General features: G+C 37.6%; 1 protein-coding gene across 7 annotated transcripts in view; it reads left to right on the top strand.

Moving 5' to 3' along the window:
• The window catches only part of XPO4 (exportin 4), a 114483-nt gene that overhangs the window by 41090 nt on the left and 53665 nt on the right, over window positions 1-19728 (top strand). For 6 of the 7 annotated variants that reach the window (XM_042926675.1, XM_042927170.1, XM_042926010.1 and 3 more), the window contains exons 5-6: window positions 8424-8540; window positions 9275-9428. In XM_042926675.1, coding sequence (XP_042782609.1) covers window positions 8424-8540; window positions 9275-9428 — 271 coding nt within the window. Of the gene's footprint in view, window positions 1-8423; window positions 8541-9274; window positions 9454-9861; window positions 9875-19728 lie in introns of all 7 variants that reach the window. The other variant, XM_042926923.1, reaches the window with a different exon arrangement.

Below are 19728 nucleotides of genomic sequence, written 5' to 3'. Positions count from 1 at the left end.
TGAGGAACTGAATGTTTAATTTTAATTTCTTTTTTAACTGAAATTCAAACAGCCATACGTAGCTAGTGGCAATCATATTGGACAGTGCAGTTCTAGACACTTTGATACTCTGAAGGTCTAATTTTTATGTCTGTTTTGTTTCTGTTTTTGTCTTTTTCACTTAATCTTAGTATTTAGTTGTTTGCATAAACTAACAACTTTCAAAACGTGCGTGTTTTGGGGCTCCTGGCTGGCTCAGTGGGGCAAGTGACTCCTGATCTTGGGGTTGTGGGTTTGAGACCACGTTGGGTGTGGAGATTACTTAAAAACTTAAAAAAGAAAGAAAGTAAAAACGTGCATGTTTGAGTCATTGCGTGTTAGGAGTCATTTTGGCTTTGTTTTGTGTAGTGAGAAGCTCCCTTGAAAATAGTCCTCAAGGTTCCATTTAAAATTTTTAGATAAAAGTGATTGGGAAGCTACTTTTTACTTCTGTTAATCTTGTTAGTAGGCACGGTACCCATTTCTGACGAAGAGCTTTGCCCTTGACGTGCTGGTGCCTCAGGGTTACCTACATCAGTTGCATAATGGCAGTCTTGTTATCTGCATGGATTTTTGTTAGCATTTGTTGCCTGACTAATGGCCATGGCCAATGGTGGCTGTTGTTGATGCTTGAAGGAAAAGCAAGTGGAGATAAGTAGCCAGAAGTAGTAGGGAAAAGGTTTGGAACTGAGGCTGCTACTGAGAGATGTTATCCTAGCCCCTTACTGTTCTGAATCAAGTTACTCTTCCTATTTTAGATTCTACTTAAGGACAGACTGTTTCATTTGCCAATCTGCAGCAAAGGAGTTTGCTTCATTGTGGCTGACCAGGATTTAAACTTTAGGAACTTAACTAGTAATTCTGAGATCTATACGTTTATGACTAACGCTCTTTCCCTGGTTAGTTTGGCGATCACATCAGCTGGGATTTCAGCATTAAGGAAGAATTTCTGTGGCTTGTCCTCATCCCCCACAAGTAGCTTTATGGCTCTGGACGCCGAAGGCAAAGGATCAAGAGTCCCTTGCCTCTCAGGAATGAACACATTCTCAGGAATTGTGTTCTTCCCTTTCTTTCCCCTTGGGTAGTTTGACCCACCACAGAAAGTAGTCCCAGTGCAACCTGGCATTTGGATCTTTTTGAGTCACTGAAATAACTGATGTTTTGACAATGATAGAACAGATGTAACTCTTGAGTTAGAAAAGATTTTGTCCTGTTCACGGTGCATACACTCTGAGAATAGTGGATAAATTTAATATCCTCATGAAATATTCCAAAACAAAGTTTTTTTTGTTTTAAGTTGACTTTCTACTAGCAGGGTTGAGAACTTTTATAGTTGTAGAGAATGTGTAGTGGGAGATAGAATTTAATTTCAAGATTGCTGGATGAATTTACATCGGGGAGCATGCTGAAACATTTAACTAGAAAAGTACTTTCACGCTTACCCAGCAGGTGAAATGCCCGTGTGGCAAAAGGCCACCGTGTGGCCGTCCCTACTTGTCTTTGCCCAGCAGCTTGAAACTAGCTCATTCGGCAGATCTGAAACAATGAGGTTACGGACCAGTAAAACATTTTGCTATGTATACTTCTCTGTTTTCTTCTGAGACCATTAAGTTTGTGGGAATGCTTTAAGAATGTACTTAAGATTTTCTTAGTCTCAGAGACATGAATACCAGTGGGAGAATGTTTGATTTAAAAGAGTTTGAGAGAGAGTTGGAGGGGCAGAGAGAGAGGGAGAGGGAAAATGAGAGAGAGAGAGAGAGAAAGAGAGAGAGAGAGAGAGAGAGAGAGAGAATGAATGAATGAAGAGAATGAATTCCAAGCAGGCTCTGCACTGTCAGCACAGAGCTGGATGTGGGGCTCAGAGTCACAAAGCATGAAATCTTAACTGACTGAACCATCCAGGTGCCCCTGAAATTTTCTTTATACGGGTGATTTTAAGAGAAGAGGTTTTAAGAAGAGATAAATGACTGATGGTTTTCAACAGATGAAAGGGTTGACCTTATGAATTACTAAGTTACTAAGTTAGTAAGTTAAGTTACTTACTAAGTTAAGTAAGTAACTTTCCCATCATACCTCTTCTAGAATAATGCTCCCATCCACCTTCATTGGTCAGAAACTGTTTGTAGTCTGGCTCTCCCTCTTCCCTTTCTAAGAGTATATTTTTTTGGTGGCCCATCCCCTTGTCTAGTGTAAAGTACATGTGCAAATAAGTTTAGGGGCAGTAGAGTGTAACAGAACACCGATTCTGATTTTGGATTCACATTTAGGCGTAAATCCCACCCATCTCTGCCATTTACTACCTTACTAACCTGTACAAATTATTTACCATCTCTAGGCTCTGCTTTGCTAATACTGTTTGTCAAACACATTTAATAATGTCCATGTCTGGGGCTCCCCAGATGAGGCAAGGCAATGTTAATTAAGTGCATTTAGTGAGCATTCAGTGAGCGTGCGTTTCACTTCTGTGGCAGCCTAACACCCTTTGGCTTGTAGAACTTTGGGACACACGCTACGTTACGTCACTTCTTTTTCTGTCAGGTAATATTTTAAGTATTAAAATCAGAAGAAAGTGTTCATGCTTTTATTCATGAGTGGAAAGTGCATTTTTTAAAAATACATGTAACCAACATAATAACTTTTCGTTTAAATGCTTTAAGTTTCTTACAGTGTTTGTTCTTCACAGATAGTTTTATGGGAAAATACTGATTCATAAAGCATTTCCTAAGGAGGTTATATTTTTAAATACGGTACATTTTCCAGGTATCATGATATATTTTCAGAGTAATTGTGTTTGTGCAATTATTAAATAATAGGTCGTTTCGTGCGTGTCTTTGTGGACAGGCTGTTTTCCTTCTGTGGTTATAAAAGTTGCCGTGGTTACCTCATCATACTTCGTACTAATGTCAGACCTGCTCTACTAATTTGAGAGGGATAGAAATGGAGACTTTACTTCCTAAGAAAATTAGCTAAATTTTTTATTTTAAATTAACATTTAAGCTGAGTTTTTCACCTATTTCACGCTTATTTCCTTTGAAAGTACTAGGCGTATATTAAATCACTTTTAAAGCTCTTTAATTTAGTATTTAAGCCTCTTGTCTTCCTCTTTCCTGTGCTAGAGAGAAGTGGGTGAGAAATTCACTTGTCTACAGCAGTGCTGCCCCTGGATGTGATAGCCAACCTAATCTCTCTTATCACAAGTCTCATTGATGTTTGCTTAGAAGAGCAGCTGGAAGTCTGCTTTATGTATGGCAACCTTTCATAAAGTTTATTCTTGGTAATAAATCTCCTGGGGTAAGAGCCAGGCTATTATAAGAGACAGTCCTCTCTCTGAACAAGAGTGTTTTATTTTGTCAGCTGGAGTTAGTGTTTGAATATCTTGTGCTTGTGACAGTAAGCTGATGAGTAAGGCAAGCCATTTCTGAAGGGTATTTTTTCACTGTCATGAAATTAATGGCTTTCACTAGAAATGAGAATGCTGCTATAGGACTTGTAATGCGAAGACAACAGTTAAGTTAGTGAATTGTGAATTTCCAGTACTTAAGTGAAAGAAAACATACTAAAACTCATTTATAACTTTGAGACCTCATTGAATGTCTTCTATTTGTTTTACATATTTAAATTTTCATTTTGAAATTCACAAGTGCTAAAAGAATAGCAAACACATCATGGATTCGTTTTCCACTTTCCTTTTGTTAATAGAGTGTTAGGCATAGAGGTAAATGTTGATTCATTAATCCAACTAAGATTTACTGAGCATCTACTACATTGCTTTAGTGATGCTTCAGTTATGGCTTTCTTTTTTTTTAATTGTAAGTTTTCTTGTGACTTTAATTTCGTAGAATGTAGATAATCAAGAAGTGGGACCAGAAAAGCCAAAATAGGTGTTTTTTTATGATAATGATAAAAATACTGTTGTTTTACCTTCTCACTTCATAAGCTGCTACATATATGTAATACTTTTACCTGCATTATCTAATGGGAACCTTTGGACAATCATATGAATTAGGTGGGGCAGAGGGTATTAACTCCCCTTATAGATGAGAAAACTGAGGCCAGGATAGATGAAGCGGTTTGCTCCCAGTTACTTGAGGTGGTAAATTTTGGACCATTAGAACCCATATTTTCCGACTCCTTTGTCAAAACAGTAAGAGCCTTGGACTAAGCCTCCAGAAAGTCATGTAGAGTATTTTAATTTAGAATTTCTTTTGGACATAGTTGTAGTACATTTTATTACGTGGTTTCTAGCACGTTGAAAACGACAGTGATCACTTCGGGGCTGCTCGTCAGTGCTGGTCAGATTGCTGGCCACAGCGAGTGGTGGACACCAGCAAAGAAACCGGAGCAAACGTACAACAAAAAGCACTGGACTCCGGTGCACTTTGTCAAGGGGCGTGAAGCCTCATACATTTTAGTAGACAGATTCCAAGTCTTTGCTTGATTCCAACATCATGTAATAATTGCCTTAGAAATAATAATTTTGGAAAAATTTACGTGGAGGAAGTTGCATTAAAAATGTTTGCTGGGGGGCGCCTGGGTGGCTCAGTCGGTTGAGCGTCCGACTTCGGCTCAGGTCACGATCTCGCCATCTGTGAGTTCGAGCCCCGCGTCGGGCTCTGTGTTGACAACTCAGAGCCTGGAGCCTGCTTTCGATTCTGTGTCTCCCTCCCCCTCTGTCCCTAACCCACTCGCATTCTGTCTCTGTCTCTCTCAAAAATAAATAAATGTTAAAAAAGTTTGTTTAAAAAAAAAATGTTTGTTGGCTGTATTTGGAAAATTAACAGATACTAACTTAATTCTCTATAATCTGGGGTAAATGAAACATTGCTGTGTTAACCTCTTACACTTCTAAGATTTGTACTAATGGTATTTTATACTGGTCTAATTGCTGTTTGCTTTGGTATGACAGTATACTCCTCATCAATCAACTTTGATCTGATTTCATTGAAATTCACCACTCTAAATTATTCACAACAGCTTTTGTTTCTGACCCTCTTAAGTATCAGAGTCTCTGTCTCAAGTACAGAAAGAATATCTAACCCTGACTATGACAGAGTGCAGAGAGGCAGCACTTGAGGGTACCGATCAGTAGAGGGGGAGTTAAGAGGTAATGCACTTGGGATGACCATTGAGACCGAAAAGTCTGAAGGGAGCAGACAGGGACCTTCTACAAGGGTAAGAAAAACAAAAATTTGTGATCTCTCAAAGGCAGATTTGATGCCCCCCCCTCCGGCCCTTTCCTCTGTTTCTTTGTCCTGAGAAGGAGCTGTCCTCTTTTTTTCCCATAGGATTTCAGTTTTGGCTTGCTTCCCTAGCTGTCTTCATTACAGTGCAATGCACCTACTGTGAAGGTAACTTGACTGTAATGAGATTTGGTTGATAATCAAACACTGAAAATGAGTAACCATATTGGGAATTGAGTCCTGGGCACTGTGATATGTGGTCTGTGAATAGGGAGAAATACTGTGTTGACATGTGTCGCAGTGCTTTGTTCTCCGTGCTTAGTTATCCATCGTTCTCCAGGAATCTCTGTTAAGTTGGCCCCATTGAGCCGTAGTGCTATGGGATATTGAATGTTTATGATGCTAATCTCACATCCTTACAGGACTTCCAAATTAAGGAGCAGTAAAACAAATCTTTTAATGATGAGACTGTCTTACTGAATTATGGTTCTTTGAAAGCTGGTAATTTTAGGTACGCTAACACCAGAATATTTGGTTTCTGGTATACTTGTAACCATGCTGCATAATTTATTTTTATGTATTTCTTATGTCTTTGGCAGTAATTTGAAAAGAACTTACTTTTAAAAATTTGTCTTTTTATTTCAAAAGTATAAAGTGGAAAACAATACATAGAGGTTGCTAGAAATGGCATATAAATGATGTATACCTATGTATTAAAAATTAGAAAGCTGTGAACAAGTGTTTACAGTAATAATCTCAGGATGGTAGGATTGTGGGCAGCTTCCTTTTTACTTTTCTGTACTTTCTAGTTTTTCTAAGATTAAGATCTTTTTATGGGCAAAAGTTAAAAACAAAATATTCTTATGTTCGGAGAACTGAGTCTATATATAGTAAGACTGTTTTATTCTTAATTATCATGTGTTAAGAATATACTTTCTTTTGTGGGTGAATTTTCCTTCATCAGTGTGAAAGTTTGCTGTCTTGGAGAGATGGTCTTTATTGCCACTCACGAAGCCTTCCCATCCCACTGAGGGCTCCTTGTTTGTGTCATGAGGTTGTAGTTAAAAGAGACTTATTTTTAAAACGTCTTCCTTTTTCTGAGCAGCATTAACCCCAGAAAGTCCTCAGCTCTCATTGCTCCTGCCCTTTTTCTTCACTCATTTTTTCCTATCTTGACTTAAAACACATGCGTGTATTCTTAGGAAGTGTTTATTTCACATAAAAATGAAGCTTCATCGTGAGCATGTATTTCATTAATTAGAGTTGTGTTATTGAAAATTTGCATGTGGTCATAGTTAAAAAATATGCCATTTGGTGGTGAATAGAGGTTGACACTGTTTGTGGTAAATTACTTGTGGAAAATTATGCAGATAATCTATTTGTAAGAGCGATAAGTTTGTGTTTACTGAGAGCTTCTGGGTTCATAATATTCTATTCGCTGAAGTCTGACTTAGAAAGGAGAGAAAAGCCAAGGCTGAAAGATAGAAAATATAGGATGTTGTAAAATGTTTCCAGAATCAGGATCCATGTAATCCATTGTGTTAGAGCTCTCTGTGCGCTAATTTTTTGCTTTGAGTTTTATTAATTTGAATTTAATACCTACTTTCCCCCACTAAACCCTAGGTATATTTAAAAATCTTAAGTTTTTAAAATGTTCATAGTTGGTCCCAGTGTTATTTAAATGTATCTGTGAGGTTTTGATTGTTGGTACTTTAATCGTCAATCACCATTTTAAAAGAAAGCCATATTTTAAACTACAATTTTTTTAACTAAAAAAAGGAAAAAGAGGGAAGGTACAAGATGAATTTCTAAGATCCCTTTAATGTAAAATGAAGTGAGTATGTGACAGACTGTGTTCTCTGTAAGAGGCTCTTTAGTGCTTGGTTTCTCAGACCGGGTTTCTTCCTCATATGCCTGGGGCCATGCAGAGGCAGTTAAGCTTGTACACTTCTATTGATGATTTGGGGAAGGGAGGACGTTTTTATAATAAAAGAAATGTATATCTTGAAGTAAAGTTACAAAGAGAGAGTGTGTGTGTGTGTTTAAACTAAACCATGCGTATTAAGAGTACTTTTACCATTGTTGAAGGCAGCTTGGGCTATACCCGAGATTCCCGAGGGAATTTGCATATATTCTCTATTATTAAGCTTCCCTGGTGTGAAAAAGTCTAAAAACTGCTTGAATGTATGAGCTAGTGTGCCATCCATAAATATTAGTTATACAGACATGCATGTTTATTTTAGTTGAGATAAAGAGGCAGATAAGAATTTAATTCTTCTCACAGTTTTTAGAGGAAAGTCTCAGACATGTACAAAAATAGACATAGAGTATATTGGTCATCCATGTAATCATCCTTCATTCAGCGTTAGCAAATGTCAACTCATGCCATTAGGAATTTAATTTTATGTATATTTGCTAAGATTTGCCAAGATAAGCATCTGTAAGGTCAAGGTACTGACATCAGAAGCATTTCTGAACAAAGATGTTGCAGTTGGTGGGCGGGTAGAACTGTGTTCAGCTGTTGTATAAGCTCGCATAAATAGTATCATCTTGACTTTAATCTTTCGGTTGTTCAGAGGTAGTGTGCATATTTCTGTTTAACCCCTGGAAACTTGCCAAAATAATTTGTATCCTCTCCATCCTTGGCACCTTGACTCTAAATCTAAATAGTCTGTGAATAAAAGCAACAATTTGATATTAGGAGCCTGTTGGATAGAGCCATTAAAAACGACCATCTTCAGTGTTCATTTAAAAACCTTTTGTGAACTATTCCATTTAATGTTCTGGATGCTATAAAATCTGTTTCATTTTTCATCTGTGCACTTTATAGACGTGAGAACACAGACAGACCTGAATTCAAATCTCAGCTGGCCTTAATTACTTACCTCTCCAAATCTTACTTGTTCAACTGTAAATGGGGATATGGATTGTTGTGTGAAGTGAATGAAGTGGTACATTCAACATCGATAATCTTGAAATGTCATTTGCACTCTATGATTGAATACATGTATGTCCCGAGTTCAAGTCATAGACGGATTTGTATAACTGAAGTTGATTACTAGGCTACTTAGAAAGAAGAGCTGTCTGTACTTTGTCATGTCTAGTTTTCTGACTGGTAGGTGTAAGATCTAAAGATAGAAAATGTTCTTTAAACAAATGCTGTATTGAAGCAAAACATTGGGAGAAAATAATGCCTTACAGTTGTTTCTTATCAAATAATTACAGCAAACTTTGGCCTGTTCTATTCTAACTGCACTATTGAGCGAATTCTCAAGTTCAAGTAAAACTAGCAACATTGGACTCAGTATGGAATTCCATGGCAACTGCAAAAGAGTTTTTCAGGTATTGGTATTTTTGTTTTTACGTTTTATTAGATTGTTAATACAGTCTTTTCCTAATGGAGTAAGAACACTTATTTTGTCTAGTTGAGTGATGGCCTCTCCTTGAAGATTTGTGTTGCAATTTCATAGTATTTAGTAAAGGATAAAGGACGGGGTAGGATAGAGACTTGGTGCACATAGCTAACAATTTAAGATTTCTTGTTAATTCTAGTCTTTAAACAAAACAAAAAGGAAATACCACTCCAAACATCCTTAGATTAGTTACGCTGTTCTTACTGCGTTTAGATACAACTAATTCAATTGGTAGGACTCTGCTGGCCTTAAAATAGGCCTGGCAGAGTGCCAACGAGGGCCATGTAGTTAAAATGTTATTGCAGATGGTGTGGGCTCTTTGTCTCATATGTATTGTTTGGCTCTGAAGTAAAGTTATGTGAAGGCATTGGCTTAAATCCGAGGGCTCTGCACCAAAGCAACTGACCCCCTCCAGCTCTGTAGTAGCTGTCAAAGACTCGACTTCTCGAGCATTTGTATTATAGTAGATGCGTTCCGACCGGTGTCACTGGAAAGCATACTGTGCTATAAATTATGAGCAGGCCTAAAAATGGAAAATTTTCTTAAGGAGGTAGTGGTTTCCATCGGAAATTTTAGGGGTTTTGTTTGTTTCATGGTTCTTAAATGGGAATACATTTTGAATAAGCTTTTGATCGAAAAATACGTGTGATTTATTTATTACAGGAAGAAGACCTTCGTCAGATCTTCATGCTAACAGTTGAAGTTCTTCAGGAATTCAGCAGGCGGGAAAACCTCAATGCTCAGATGTCTTCGGTATTTCAGCGTTACCTTGCCCTCGCCAATCAAGTCTTGAGCTGGAACTTTCTTCCTCCAAATTATATCCTTTTAACAACTGAATTGTGGTGATTTTCATAGATTACTTAATTATGGCTAAAAACGTTTTATCTTTGCAGGTTTGTAAAGCGTGTTGTTGAAAGAAAATACGCTTTTTTTAGAAATGGAATTTAATTTTTTTCTTTTTATAATATACAATGTAGTGGACGACTTACAAGATTTAAAATTTCATTCACAACTTTATAGAAAAGAGTTCAATAAATGAAAGCATTTAGTGGATAGTGGGGCTATTGCTAACTAAGGAATAGCAGTGTTTCTTAGGAAGGAAAAGGAAAAAGGTGGGAAGTGCATTTCTATCAAGAAACTGAATCATTTTCTCTGTGTAACATGTAATTACGTTGGATTTTTTTGGCTGACCTTAAAGACTAATTTTTCATGCTCTAATTTGATTTTTATGGATGATGATATTGTTCAAGTGTGGATAACAAGGTAAGTAATACGGTTATTCTTTGGTGACCTTTTTTAAAATAAAAATCTCAAACTTTTATTTCTAGCTAATTATTAGTAATATAAAATAAGTTTAAGTGAGTTACATTGTAGGTACATATATCTGCTTTTTAAAAAATCAGTTATTGAAGTAGAGAAATTTATATTTTATAAAGCAGGTTCTTAGTTTAAGGTTTATGATTTGCTTTCTAGAACATTTACTGCCTGTTGATAGATTGAAAGCAATACTATCTAGTGTCTCTTAATTTTTTCATAGCTGAATCACACAAATTCTTAGCTGATGTTAGGCAGATTACTTAAAGTCTCTGAGTCTCAGTTATTCCAAATATAAAATGGGGATATGGATAGTTAAGTGAATTTAATGTAGTAATACATTTAAAACTCTCAGGAGTTAGCTACTATTTATTGAGCTTGTAATAGCTTCTTTGAATAAAGAAGTTCATCAGCTAGCTGTCTGCGTTATGCTCTTTTTTTCTTGATCTGATATATAGGAAATCTAATCTGTTGTATGTGTCTTTAATCAGTCTCCTCCTGGGGACCTGGATGAGGGGGAGAGGGAATCTGTTTAGGAGAAAAAAGACGATAAGCAAACAGGAGATACGTATTCAGCCGTATCAGAGATTTAGGATGAGACCCCCTCTTTATCCCAACAGAGCCGAGGGTTGTTACATTCACATACATAGAGATCACCAAGTGTTTTTAGCTGGTAAAATTTTAAATTTTAAAGGGGTCAGGTAGGGTGAAGTACAGTGTTTTCTTCTATTTTCAAGTTAATACATTCATGTAGTAGAAAACTAACTATGTGTTGTATATAGGGTGTTGAGTCTGTGACTTAGACCCTGAGTTCTCCAGTTTTCTTTCCCCAAGGCAGTCCTAGTGAGCTGCTGCTTTATGGGGCAGAGCTCACAGTGATGGTAATTACTTTCCCTTTTTATCCTCGCTCTTTAATCATTTTTCTACAAGCAATTTATTTTATGTCTTCAGTATATTCTTTTTGGGGTTGTTAAAAGGCACATATTTTAAGCTTGCTTTTTAAAAAATTTCCCCTTTGAGTGTTGCAGTGTAAGTTTTGCTCCAGTTTTTGTTAGTAAGAGAAGGAAAGATGTTGAGAAACTTAGAGACAGATTTAAAAAGTAACAGACCATATGGAGCTATCAAAACATTAATTATAAATGTAGGGAAAATCAACAAAAGTTACACTGCATATATTGGAGCCAATTTTAAAGTCTCTGCTTTAGGGGGAAATGTAGTTGGCTGAAGAGTGACTGTTTTGTAGAGGGAAACAGTGCTCTGGGAGTTTGGAAACAAAGTTTGTCTAAAGATACACACACATAAAATATTTTTATAAAGTATTTAGATAAAGCTTTGGAAAACCTGTCATCTGAAAATAATAAGCACAGCTACAGTGTTCCCAAAGGAAGTAATTCCTTGTTTAAAGAAAAGTCAGTCTTCATCTTGACCTTTGGATATTCTGCTTCGTGACTTACAAATGAATTCTTTCGTGAGCGTAGTTCGCATAGTCGCCATTTGTTGGCTCCCTAGTCCTTCCTTTAAGTGGGTTCGCTTTAAGTGTAGGAGAAAGAGCATGGCACTGGAGTTAAACTAAGCTACATTTTCAGTGCTAATTAGACGGAATCAGTTTCACGGAATCCAATTCTGATATAATTTCTAATTTTGGGAATTTCTTGGTGATCTATTCAGTCAGTGGGGAGAGATTTGGATATTAAGCTTTGTACCTTTAAGAGGGCCTATAGAACAAGTTTAACCTAGTTATATGTATTAAGTGGATGGCTTTTTAGAAATGATTTATCTTTTAAGGTAGATGAGTAGCAAGTGGACCTTGTAAAATATGTATCTTATAGCATATATATATATATTAAAAAAAATTTTTTTTAATGTTTATTTTTGAAGGAAAGAGAGACAGAGTATGAGTGGGGGGAGGGCGGAGAGAGAGGGAGACGCAGAATCTGAATCAGGCTCCAGGCTTCAAGCTGTCAGCACAGAGCCTGATGTGGGGCTCGAATTCACGGACTGTGAGATCATGACCTGAGCTGAAGTTGGATGCTTAACAAACCGAGCCACCCAGGTGCCCCTGTATCAAATATATTTGATCATTTGCAATGATATCATGTTAAATGAGGCTGTATTAAATAGTCAGTATCAATCCTTATTCATAATTTTTTATAATTTGCTTCTCTTTTGCATCTTTTTATTTTGATGTAATTCTAAACATTCAGAGATAACTGTAAGAGTAATTCAAAGAATTGCTGTATGCCCTAGTACCAAGATTCACCAGTTGAAAACATTTTGTCCCTTTCTTTTTCTCTCTTTCTGTCTCTACATATACATAATTTTTTGTTGTAAAGATATGCCAGATTTTTTATTTATCCGTTGATCAACTTATTGATGGGTGGTTTCAACTCTTTGGTTATTTTGAATAATGCTGCTGCTGTGAGCATTCATTGGAAGTTTATGTTTGGACTTATGTTTTCATTTCTGTGAGATATACCTAGGAGTAGAATTGCTGGATCATATGGAAAATCTGTGTTTAACCTTTTGAGGAATTGCCAAGCTGTTTTCTGGAGTAGCTGTACCATTTTATATTCCCACCAGCAGTATATGAGTGTTCCAGATTCTCTCCATCCTGGCTAAGACTTCATAATCTGTGTGTCCACAGCCATCCTGTTTCGTACGAAGCAGGATCTCATTGTGTTTTGATTTGCATTACCCTGATGGTTAATTTATTACACATTTTATGTAGGTATAGGCCATTGTTTATCTTCTTTGGAAAACTGCCTATTCAGATCCTTTGTCTATACTTTAATTGGTTTGTCTGTTTAAAATTGAGTTGTAATAGTTCTTTTATATTCTGGATACAAGTCTCTTAAATACACGATTTTCACGTATTTCCTCCATTTCTGTGAGTCGCATTTTACTTTTTTATGTTGTCCTTTGAAACACAGAAAATTTGCATTTTGATGATGTCCAATTTATTTTTTCATTTGTTGTCATATCTCAGAAATCATTGCTTTATCCAAGGTCATGAAAATTTATGCCTGTGTTTTCTTCTAAGACTGGCTTCTTACATATAAGCTCTGATATTGAAGACTTTGATCCGTTTTGGGTTAAGTTTTATGTGTGATGTGAGATAGTGGTCCAGCTTTATTCTTTTGCATGTGGATATCAGGTATCCCAACAGATGTTTGACCATTGATTAGAAAGGTAGAAGAGGTGGGATGCGGGGGGGGGTGGGGGCGGGGGGGTCAGTTAGTTAAGCGTCCCACTTTGTCTCAGGGTATGATCTCACAGTTCATGAGTTTGAGCCCTGCGTCAGGCTCTGCTCTGCTCACAGCTTAGAGCCTGGAGCCTGCTTTGGATTCTGTGTCTCCCTCTCTCTGCCCCTCCCCTGCTCGTGCTCTGTCTTTCTTGCTCTCAAAAATAAATAAAACATTAAATAAATAAATAAATAAATAAATAAGGAAGAGGCTGGGGAAGTAAGAAGTACCTGATATATGTCATGGTGGTGAATGATTACTGTGTCTGTTAATGTGTAATTTAGTTGCCCTAACATCAGTTTTTAATTTGGAATACCAAAAGAATTGATAGGAGAAATTATTCATATGAATAAATGATCTATAGGGTTAGATATGCATGCTCAGCCTACCAATTTTGTATTTAGTAGGTATTACATAAATATTTGTTGATAAATGAAAGGACATGCTTATAACCTGAAATATATATTAGGTTGCTTGGGAGGAAACTTTGAGTAATTGACTGCCGAAGCTTTTGGAAATTTCTTACAGAGAAATGTGTAAATTATGACCTAAAAATGTTATTGTGAAGCCAGTGGACACTGACTCAACAGTGGAGCTAAAATGTGCAGAGAGATATTAATGAAAAGAATACACGGATTGAATATTGAGATATTTATTAGTATTTAAGACTGTTAGTCCTGTCATAATTAATTTGCAGTGATCTTGGGTCAAGATTAATGTGCATACAGGGTTTCGCTAAAGAAATCCTAACTCTACAGCAGGGGTTCTCAGTTGGGGTGATTTTGCACGCTTGGGACATTTGGCCATGTCTGGAGACATATTTTGTTATCACAACTAGGGGAGTGCTACTTAGGCAACTGGTGAGTAGAGGCCCGGGGTATTACTAGACACCCTAGAATGCACAGGACAACTCCCACGAGAAGCAGTTACTATGCCCAAAAGGTCAATAGTGACCCATACAAAAACTTCTATGTGAATGTACTTAGCAGTATTATTTATAATGGGCAACAGGTGGAAGTGACCCAAGTAGCCATCAACTGATGAATGGATAAATGTGGTTTACTCACATAGCAGAATATTATTCATCAATAAAAAGGAAGGCTGGTACTGATACATGCAACAGAATGGATACACCTTGGAAACATCATACATCTTAAGTGAAAGAATTCATTCACAAAAGACTGCATGTTGTAGAATTCCATTCGTAGGAAATGTTCAGAGTAGGCAGGTCTGTGGAGACAGACAGATGAGTAGTTACCTAGGGCCAGGAGGTTGGAGGAAGTAGGAGATGATGGCTTAAGTGCATAGAGCTCCATTTTGGAGATGAAAGTGTTCTAAAATTATATCGTGGTGACAGTCGTATAACTTGAAAAACCGTTGAGTTGTACAGTCAATGAGTAAATTGTGTAGTATGTGAATGAAGTCTCAAGGCTTTAAAAATATCAGTCATGTCAAGGGTTAGAAATCGTGCCATACAGATCAACTGCCTGTTGTCAGGGTAAGTTATAGAGGTAGATTAAGGGTGAGGATACAGTTTTGGGAGATATTCCTGTTATGGAGCCACTGAAGTAAAGGGAGTGAGAAAGATCAAAGAGAAGCAGAGAAGATCAGTGGTAGAATCTTTGGCTCCAACAGTAGTAAGAACCAGGAAGAAGCAAAAGAGATTGAGCAGGGCAGTGGGCAGTTTAGATAAGCAGAGGGGATAACCAGGTGAGTAGTCTGGGAAGCAAAGATACGTGGGCGTTTCAAAAAATAAAGGTAATAGACATACTCTGATACTGAAAGGGAAGACGTAGATTGGGTATCAGGACATAGATAGTCATGTGAAGAGCTGTTTATGCATTGCGCAAAAGCCATTTCAGTGAATGAGTAGTGATTGGTCATTGATGAGGTAGAAAGTGTAGATATTCCATAGACCATGAACTGTGAGGAATGGAATAAGGATTTGAGACCCTTGAAGCTTTGGTTTGGGTTTGTACTTTGTACTTTGGAGAGATGAACCTATTTATTGCCCAAGGGAAAGAAGTCAGAATTGGAGCAAGAAAATGCGATCTTACACGTACTAGATAAGCCAGTGATGTGGATTTTTAGATAGCCTAGGATGCAGTTCAGGTAGTGAGGAAGATAGTAAGCTTTAGGATGCATGGCATGCCTGCCACCATGACCCAAGTTTCTTAGCTCTCAAATGCTGTTTTGATCAGCTTTGTCCAGGTTTGTTCAAAAGTAGAGGAGCAAAGTGGTAGACATCAGTATCTGATAGAGTCAAAAAAAAATTTTTTTTAATGTTTATTTATTTTTGAGATAATGTGAGAGAGTGTAAGCAGCAGAGGGCAGACAGAGGGAGACACAGAATCTGAAGTGGGCTCCAGGCTCCGAGCTGTCAGCCCAGAGCCCGACGCGGGGCTCCAGCTCGCGAACTGTGAGATCATGACCTGAGCCGAAGTCGGACGCTTAACCGACTGAGCCCCTCAGGCACCCCACTGATAGAGTTTTTAAGTGTGTGTGTGTGTGTGTGTGTGTGTGTGTGTGTGTGTGTGTGTGAGAGAGAGAGAGGGAGAGAGAGGATGTATAAAGCCATTACGAAGTTTCTTCTTCAGTTCTTTTTTTTTTTTTTAGTTCTTCCCCAAACTGTTCTCTGTTTATACTGGTATTGTACACTTTAAAAGGAAAGTCGATCTGTAAAGTCATTAGCCAGTGTGTGAAGTAGTTGTATTATCCTTCCAGGTATATTTCTGCTTTACAAGAAACATACCCAAGAGGAACCAGCCAGAAGAATTTCTGACTTCAGGCCATTAGAAGGAAAGGTTATGTCGAGAGTAGTCCTTCGATCTTAGGTTACAATTGATTATGCTAAATTATGTGTTCGTTATACTATAATATTTTGAAAAATATTTTGTAGTTGAACTTTGAACTTGGTAGTTCTTATATCTGTTTTCTTGCCCGTGATATCCCCCTAATGACTTGCAGTTATTATCCCATTATACATACTGTAGTTACATGTAACTACCAGCGACAGTAGGGCCTTTGGCTGTAGGAGACAGTTAACAAAACTGATTTTTGATGTCAACCTGCAGGTGGTTGGAGAGTGAACAAGAGGATGCCCACTAAGTTCTTTGCTTCTGTATGAACAGGGCTGTGCAGTTCTATTTTCTCTTCGTGAGCCCATGGATTTTTCACTTACTACTTTATGTAGTTTGAATCCATACAGGAGCAGGGAGGAATGGATTGAGCAGTAGAAAAAAGTCTCCCCAAGAGGAAGCTTAACTTTTTAGCTCTCTTAATTGCTTAGTAATTTAAGGCCACAGGCAACTTAACAGTTGAACCCTGTGTGCCAAGAGCAGTGTCTTTTGGTGCCCCTTTGGCTCAGAAAGTTAGATCATTTATGTAGGTGTCTGTTGGGCAGATCTGACTTAATTACTTTAAATGCAGGATTTCTCATTAGAAAATGACTTTCTTTAAAATTACTTAATTATTTATAAAGGAATCCATTGAGTTCTTAATTCCGTGAACTGTCTAGGTTATCAGTTCAATAAATTCTTAATGAATGCTGCTACTTACATGGTAATCCTGTGCTGTGCTCTGAAGTATCGAGTTTAAGATTGTATTATTTGCAGAATGATATTGATGGGAAGATGGTAAAAGAGCTAGCCACTAAATCCATGTTTTTCCCATGTGTTAGGTTTGAGTGAGTAGTGAATACTCAAGAAATTACAATTGTATGTAGGGTTTTTGTTTATTAATATCTACAGTAAATTCTTGAAGGCCTTTCTATGCATTTTAATTTTGATGGCAGGGTTTTTTCATTGGTTTTAGAAAGCTGTGGTTTAGAGAGAGCATTAAGACCATGTGGGTTTAATCTTTTTATCGGTTAAGTAAACTGCTTTTGCCATGGGTAGAACTGTACTTTCTACCCTGATCATTTGTCTTTTAGCAGATTTGACCATTATTTGCACTGGGAAAAAAAGTGTTTGTGCGAATCTGTTACCAGTTAATGCAAAGTCACTGTTCTACTGACAGTGGGCTGATAGGGTGATCTTTATATATGAAGATTACACAACCACCCACCCTAGACAGTTCTGGTGGATATACCAGTGATTAATATTATTATTGTGATTCTGCAGCTCAGCCTTGAATCGGATTTTTAAGTTGCTTGTTAGAGGGAATTAGGCCTTTTCTCTCTGTTCACATCTGTTTTGATGACTAATCCTACACTAGGATAGGTAAGTAACCAACATATTGGAATGGAATGCAAAAAAGAGCTAGATAACCTTTGAAAGTTCTCCGCCCTAACCACCAAAACATTTATCCACATCTAAATGTGTAGCATTAACTGTATGAAAGTAATGGAAATGTAATCTAATTGGGGTAAACATGATATACTATAGTCTTTTGCATTTTTAATCTTAGGCGCGTGTGCTCTCTCTCTCTCTTTTTAACATTTATTTATTTTTGAGAGACAGAGTGTGACAGGGGAAGGGACAGAGAGAGGGAGACAGAATCCGAAGCAGGCTCCAGGCTCTGAGCTGTCAACACAGAGCCTGACTTGGGGATTGAACCCACGAACCATGAGATCATGACCTGAGCCGAAGTCAGACACTTAAGCCACTGAGCCACCAAGGAGCCCCCAGGCTCTCTATTTTTTAATCCACTGAGGACAGTAAATATTCCTCATTATGTATCAATTTCCTTCACAAAAAAGAAGGAAGTGGGGAATTGTCATATATGGAAGACTTTAACATTTTAAACCCATGTTTATAAGTCATCTAAAATGTCTACTTGGTACATTATGTCTTGTGCTTTCATTAAAAGTATTCTTGGGGCACCAAGAATAGAACATGTGACTTTTTTTTTCCTTAAAAAAAAAAAGGTTTTTTTTTTTAAATGTTTGTTTATTTTTGAGAGAGGCAGACAGAGAGATAGAGTGCTAGCAGGGTAGGTGGAGAGACAGGGAGACACAGAATCCGAAGCAGGCTCCAGGCTCTGAATTGTCAGCACAGAGCCTGATGCGGGGCTTGAACCCACAAACTGCAAGATCATGACCTGAGCCGAAGTCAGAAGCTCAACTGACTGAGCCACACAGGTGCCCCCATGTGACTCTTGATCTTGGGATTGTGGGTTAAAGCCCCACATTGGGTGTAGAGATTACTTAAAAATAAAATCATTAAAAAAACAAAGTCCTACAACTGTATTCTTAATTGAGGATTCATATTTAAAAACTTAAGTTTGGGGCGCTCCTGGGTGGCTCAGTCGGTTAAGCGGCCGACTTCGGCTCAGGTCATGATCTCGCGGTCCGTGAGTTCGAGCCCCGCGTCGGGCTCTGTGCTGACAGCTCAGAGCCTGGAGCCTGTTTCAGATTCTGTGTCTCCCTCTCTCTGACCCTCCCCCGTTCATGCTCTGTCTCTCTCTGTCTCAAAAATAAATAAACGTTAAAAAAAATTAAAAAAAACAAAACAAAACAAAAAACTTAAGTTTGGAATTTTAAAAAAAAAGATACATGTGGACATAGCATAAATTTTGAGACCTAAGATATATTGTTTTTTTAAAGGCATTGTGATATAATTCACATACCATACAAGTCCACACACTTAAAATGTACAGTTAAGTGTTTTCTTTAAGTTTACTCAGAGTTGTGCAACAATCACCACCATTGATATAGGGAATATTTATCACTCCAATAAGAAACCCCATAGCATACCCTTTAACGTTCCCACCCTGCATTCCCACTCACCTCCACTCCCTTTTAATAGCAACTGCTAATCCACATTCTGTCTCTATAGATAATTGTTATTCTGGATGTTTTATTTAAATGGAACCATACAGGGGTGCCTGGGTGGCTCAGTCTCATGTTAAGCATCTGACCTCAACTCAGGTCATGATCTTGTAGTTCATGGGTTTGAGCCCCACGTCAGGCTCTGTGCTGATGGCTCAGAACCTGGAGCCTGCTTCGGATTCTTTGTCTCTCTTTCTCTCTGTCCCTCCCCTGATCACGTGCTCGCTCTCGCTCTCTCTCTCATTCTCTCAAAAATAAATAAAACATGAAATAAGTAAATAAATAAATAAATAAATGGAACCATACAATACGTGGGTTTTTTGTCACTTTTATGTGGCATGTTTTTGAGGTTTATTCATGTAGCATGTATCAGTATTCCATTCCTTTTTATTGCCAAGTAATATTCCACTGTGTGCATAGTACTGTGTCTTATTTCTCTGTTCATCTGATCAGTTGATGGTTATTTGAGTTCTTTCCATTGTTTTAAAATAATTTCCAATACAGAATGCTGCTGCTGGGAACGTCTTTTTCCATACTCGTGGAGGTATGTTTCCATTTCTCTTGGGTGTATATGCAGGAGTGCAATTGCTAGGTCATATGATAACTGTTATTTAACATTTTGAGGAACTATCAGACTGTTTTCCACAATACCTACACTACTTTTGCATTAACATTGTAGTATATGAGTATTCCATTTTGTCTGCATCCTTACCAACATTTGTTTCTGTTTTTTTGTTTATAACCATCTTATTTCATACAAAGTGGTATCTTGTGGCTAAGAATTGCCTTAC

This window comes from Panthera leo, chromosome A1, assembly GCF_018350215.1.
Source record: "Panthera leo isolate Ple1 chromosome A1, P.leo_Ple1_pat1.1, whole genome shotgun sequence".
Lineage (NCBI taxonomy): Eukaryota > Metazoa > Chordata > Mammalia > Carnivora > Felidae > Panthera > Panthera leo.
This window is presented reverse-complemented; position numbering and strand designations above follow the sequence as displayed.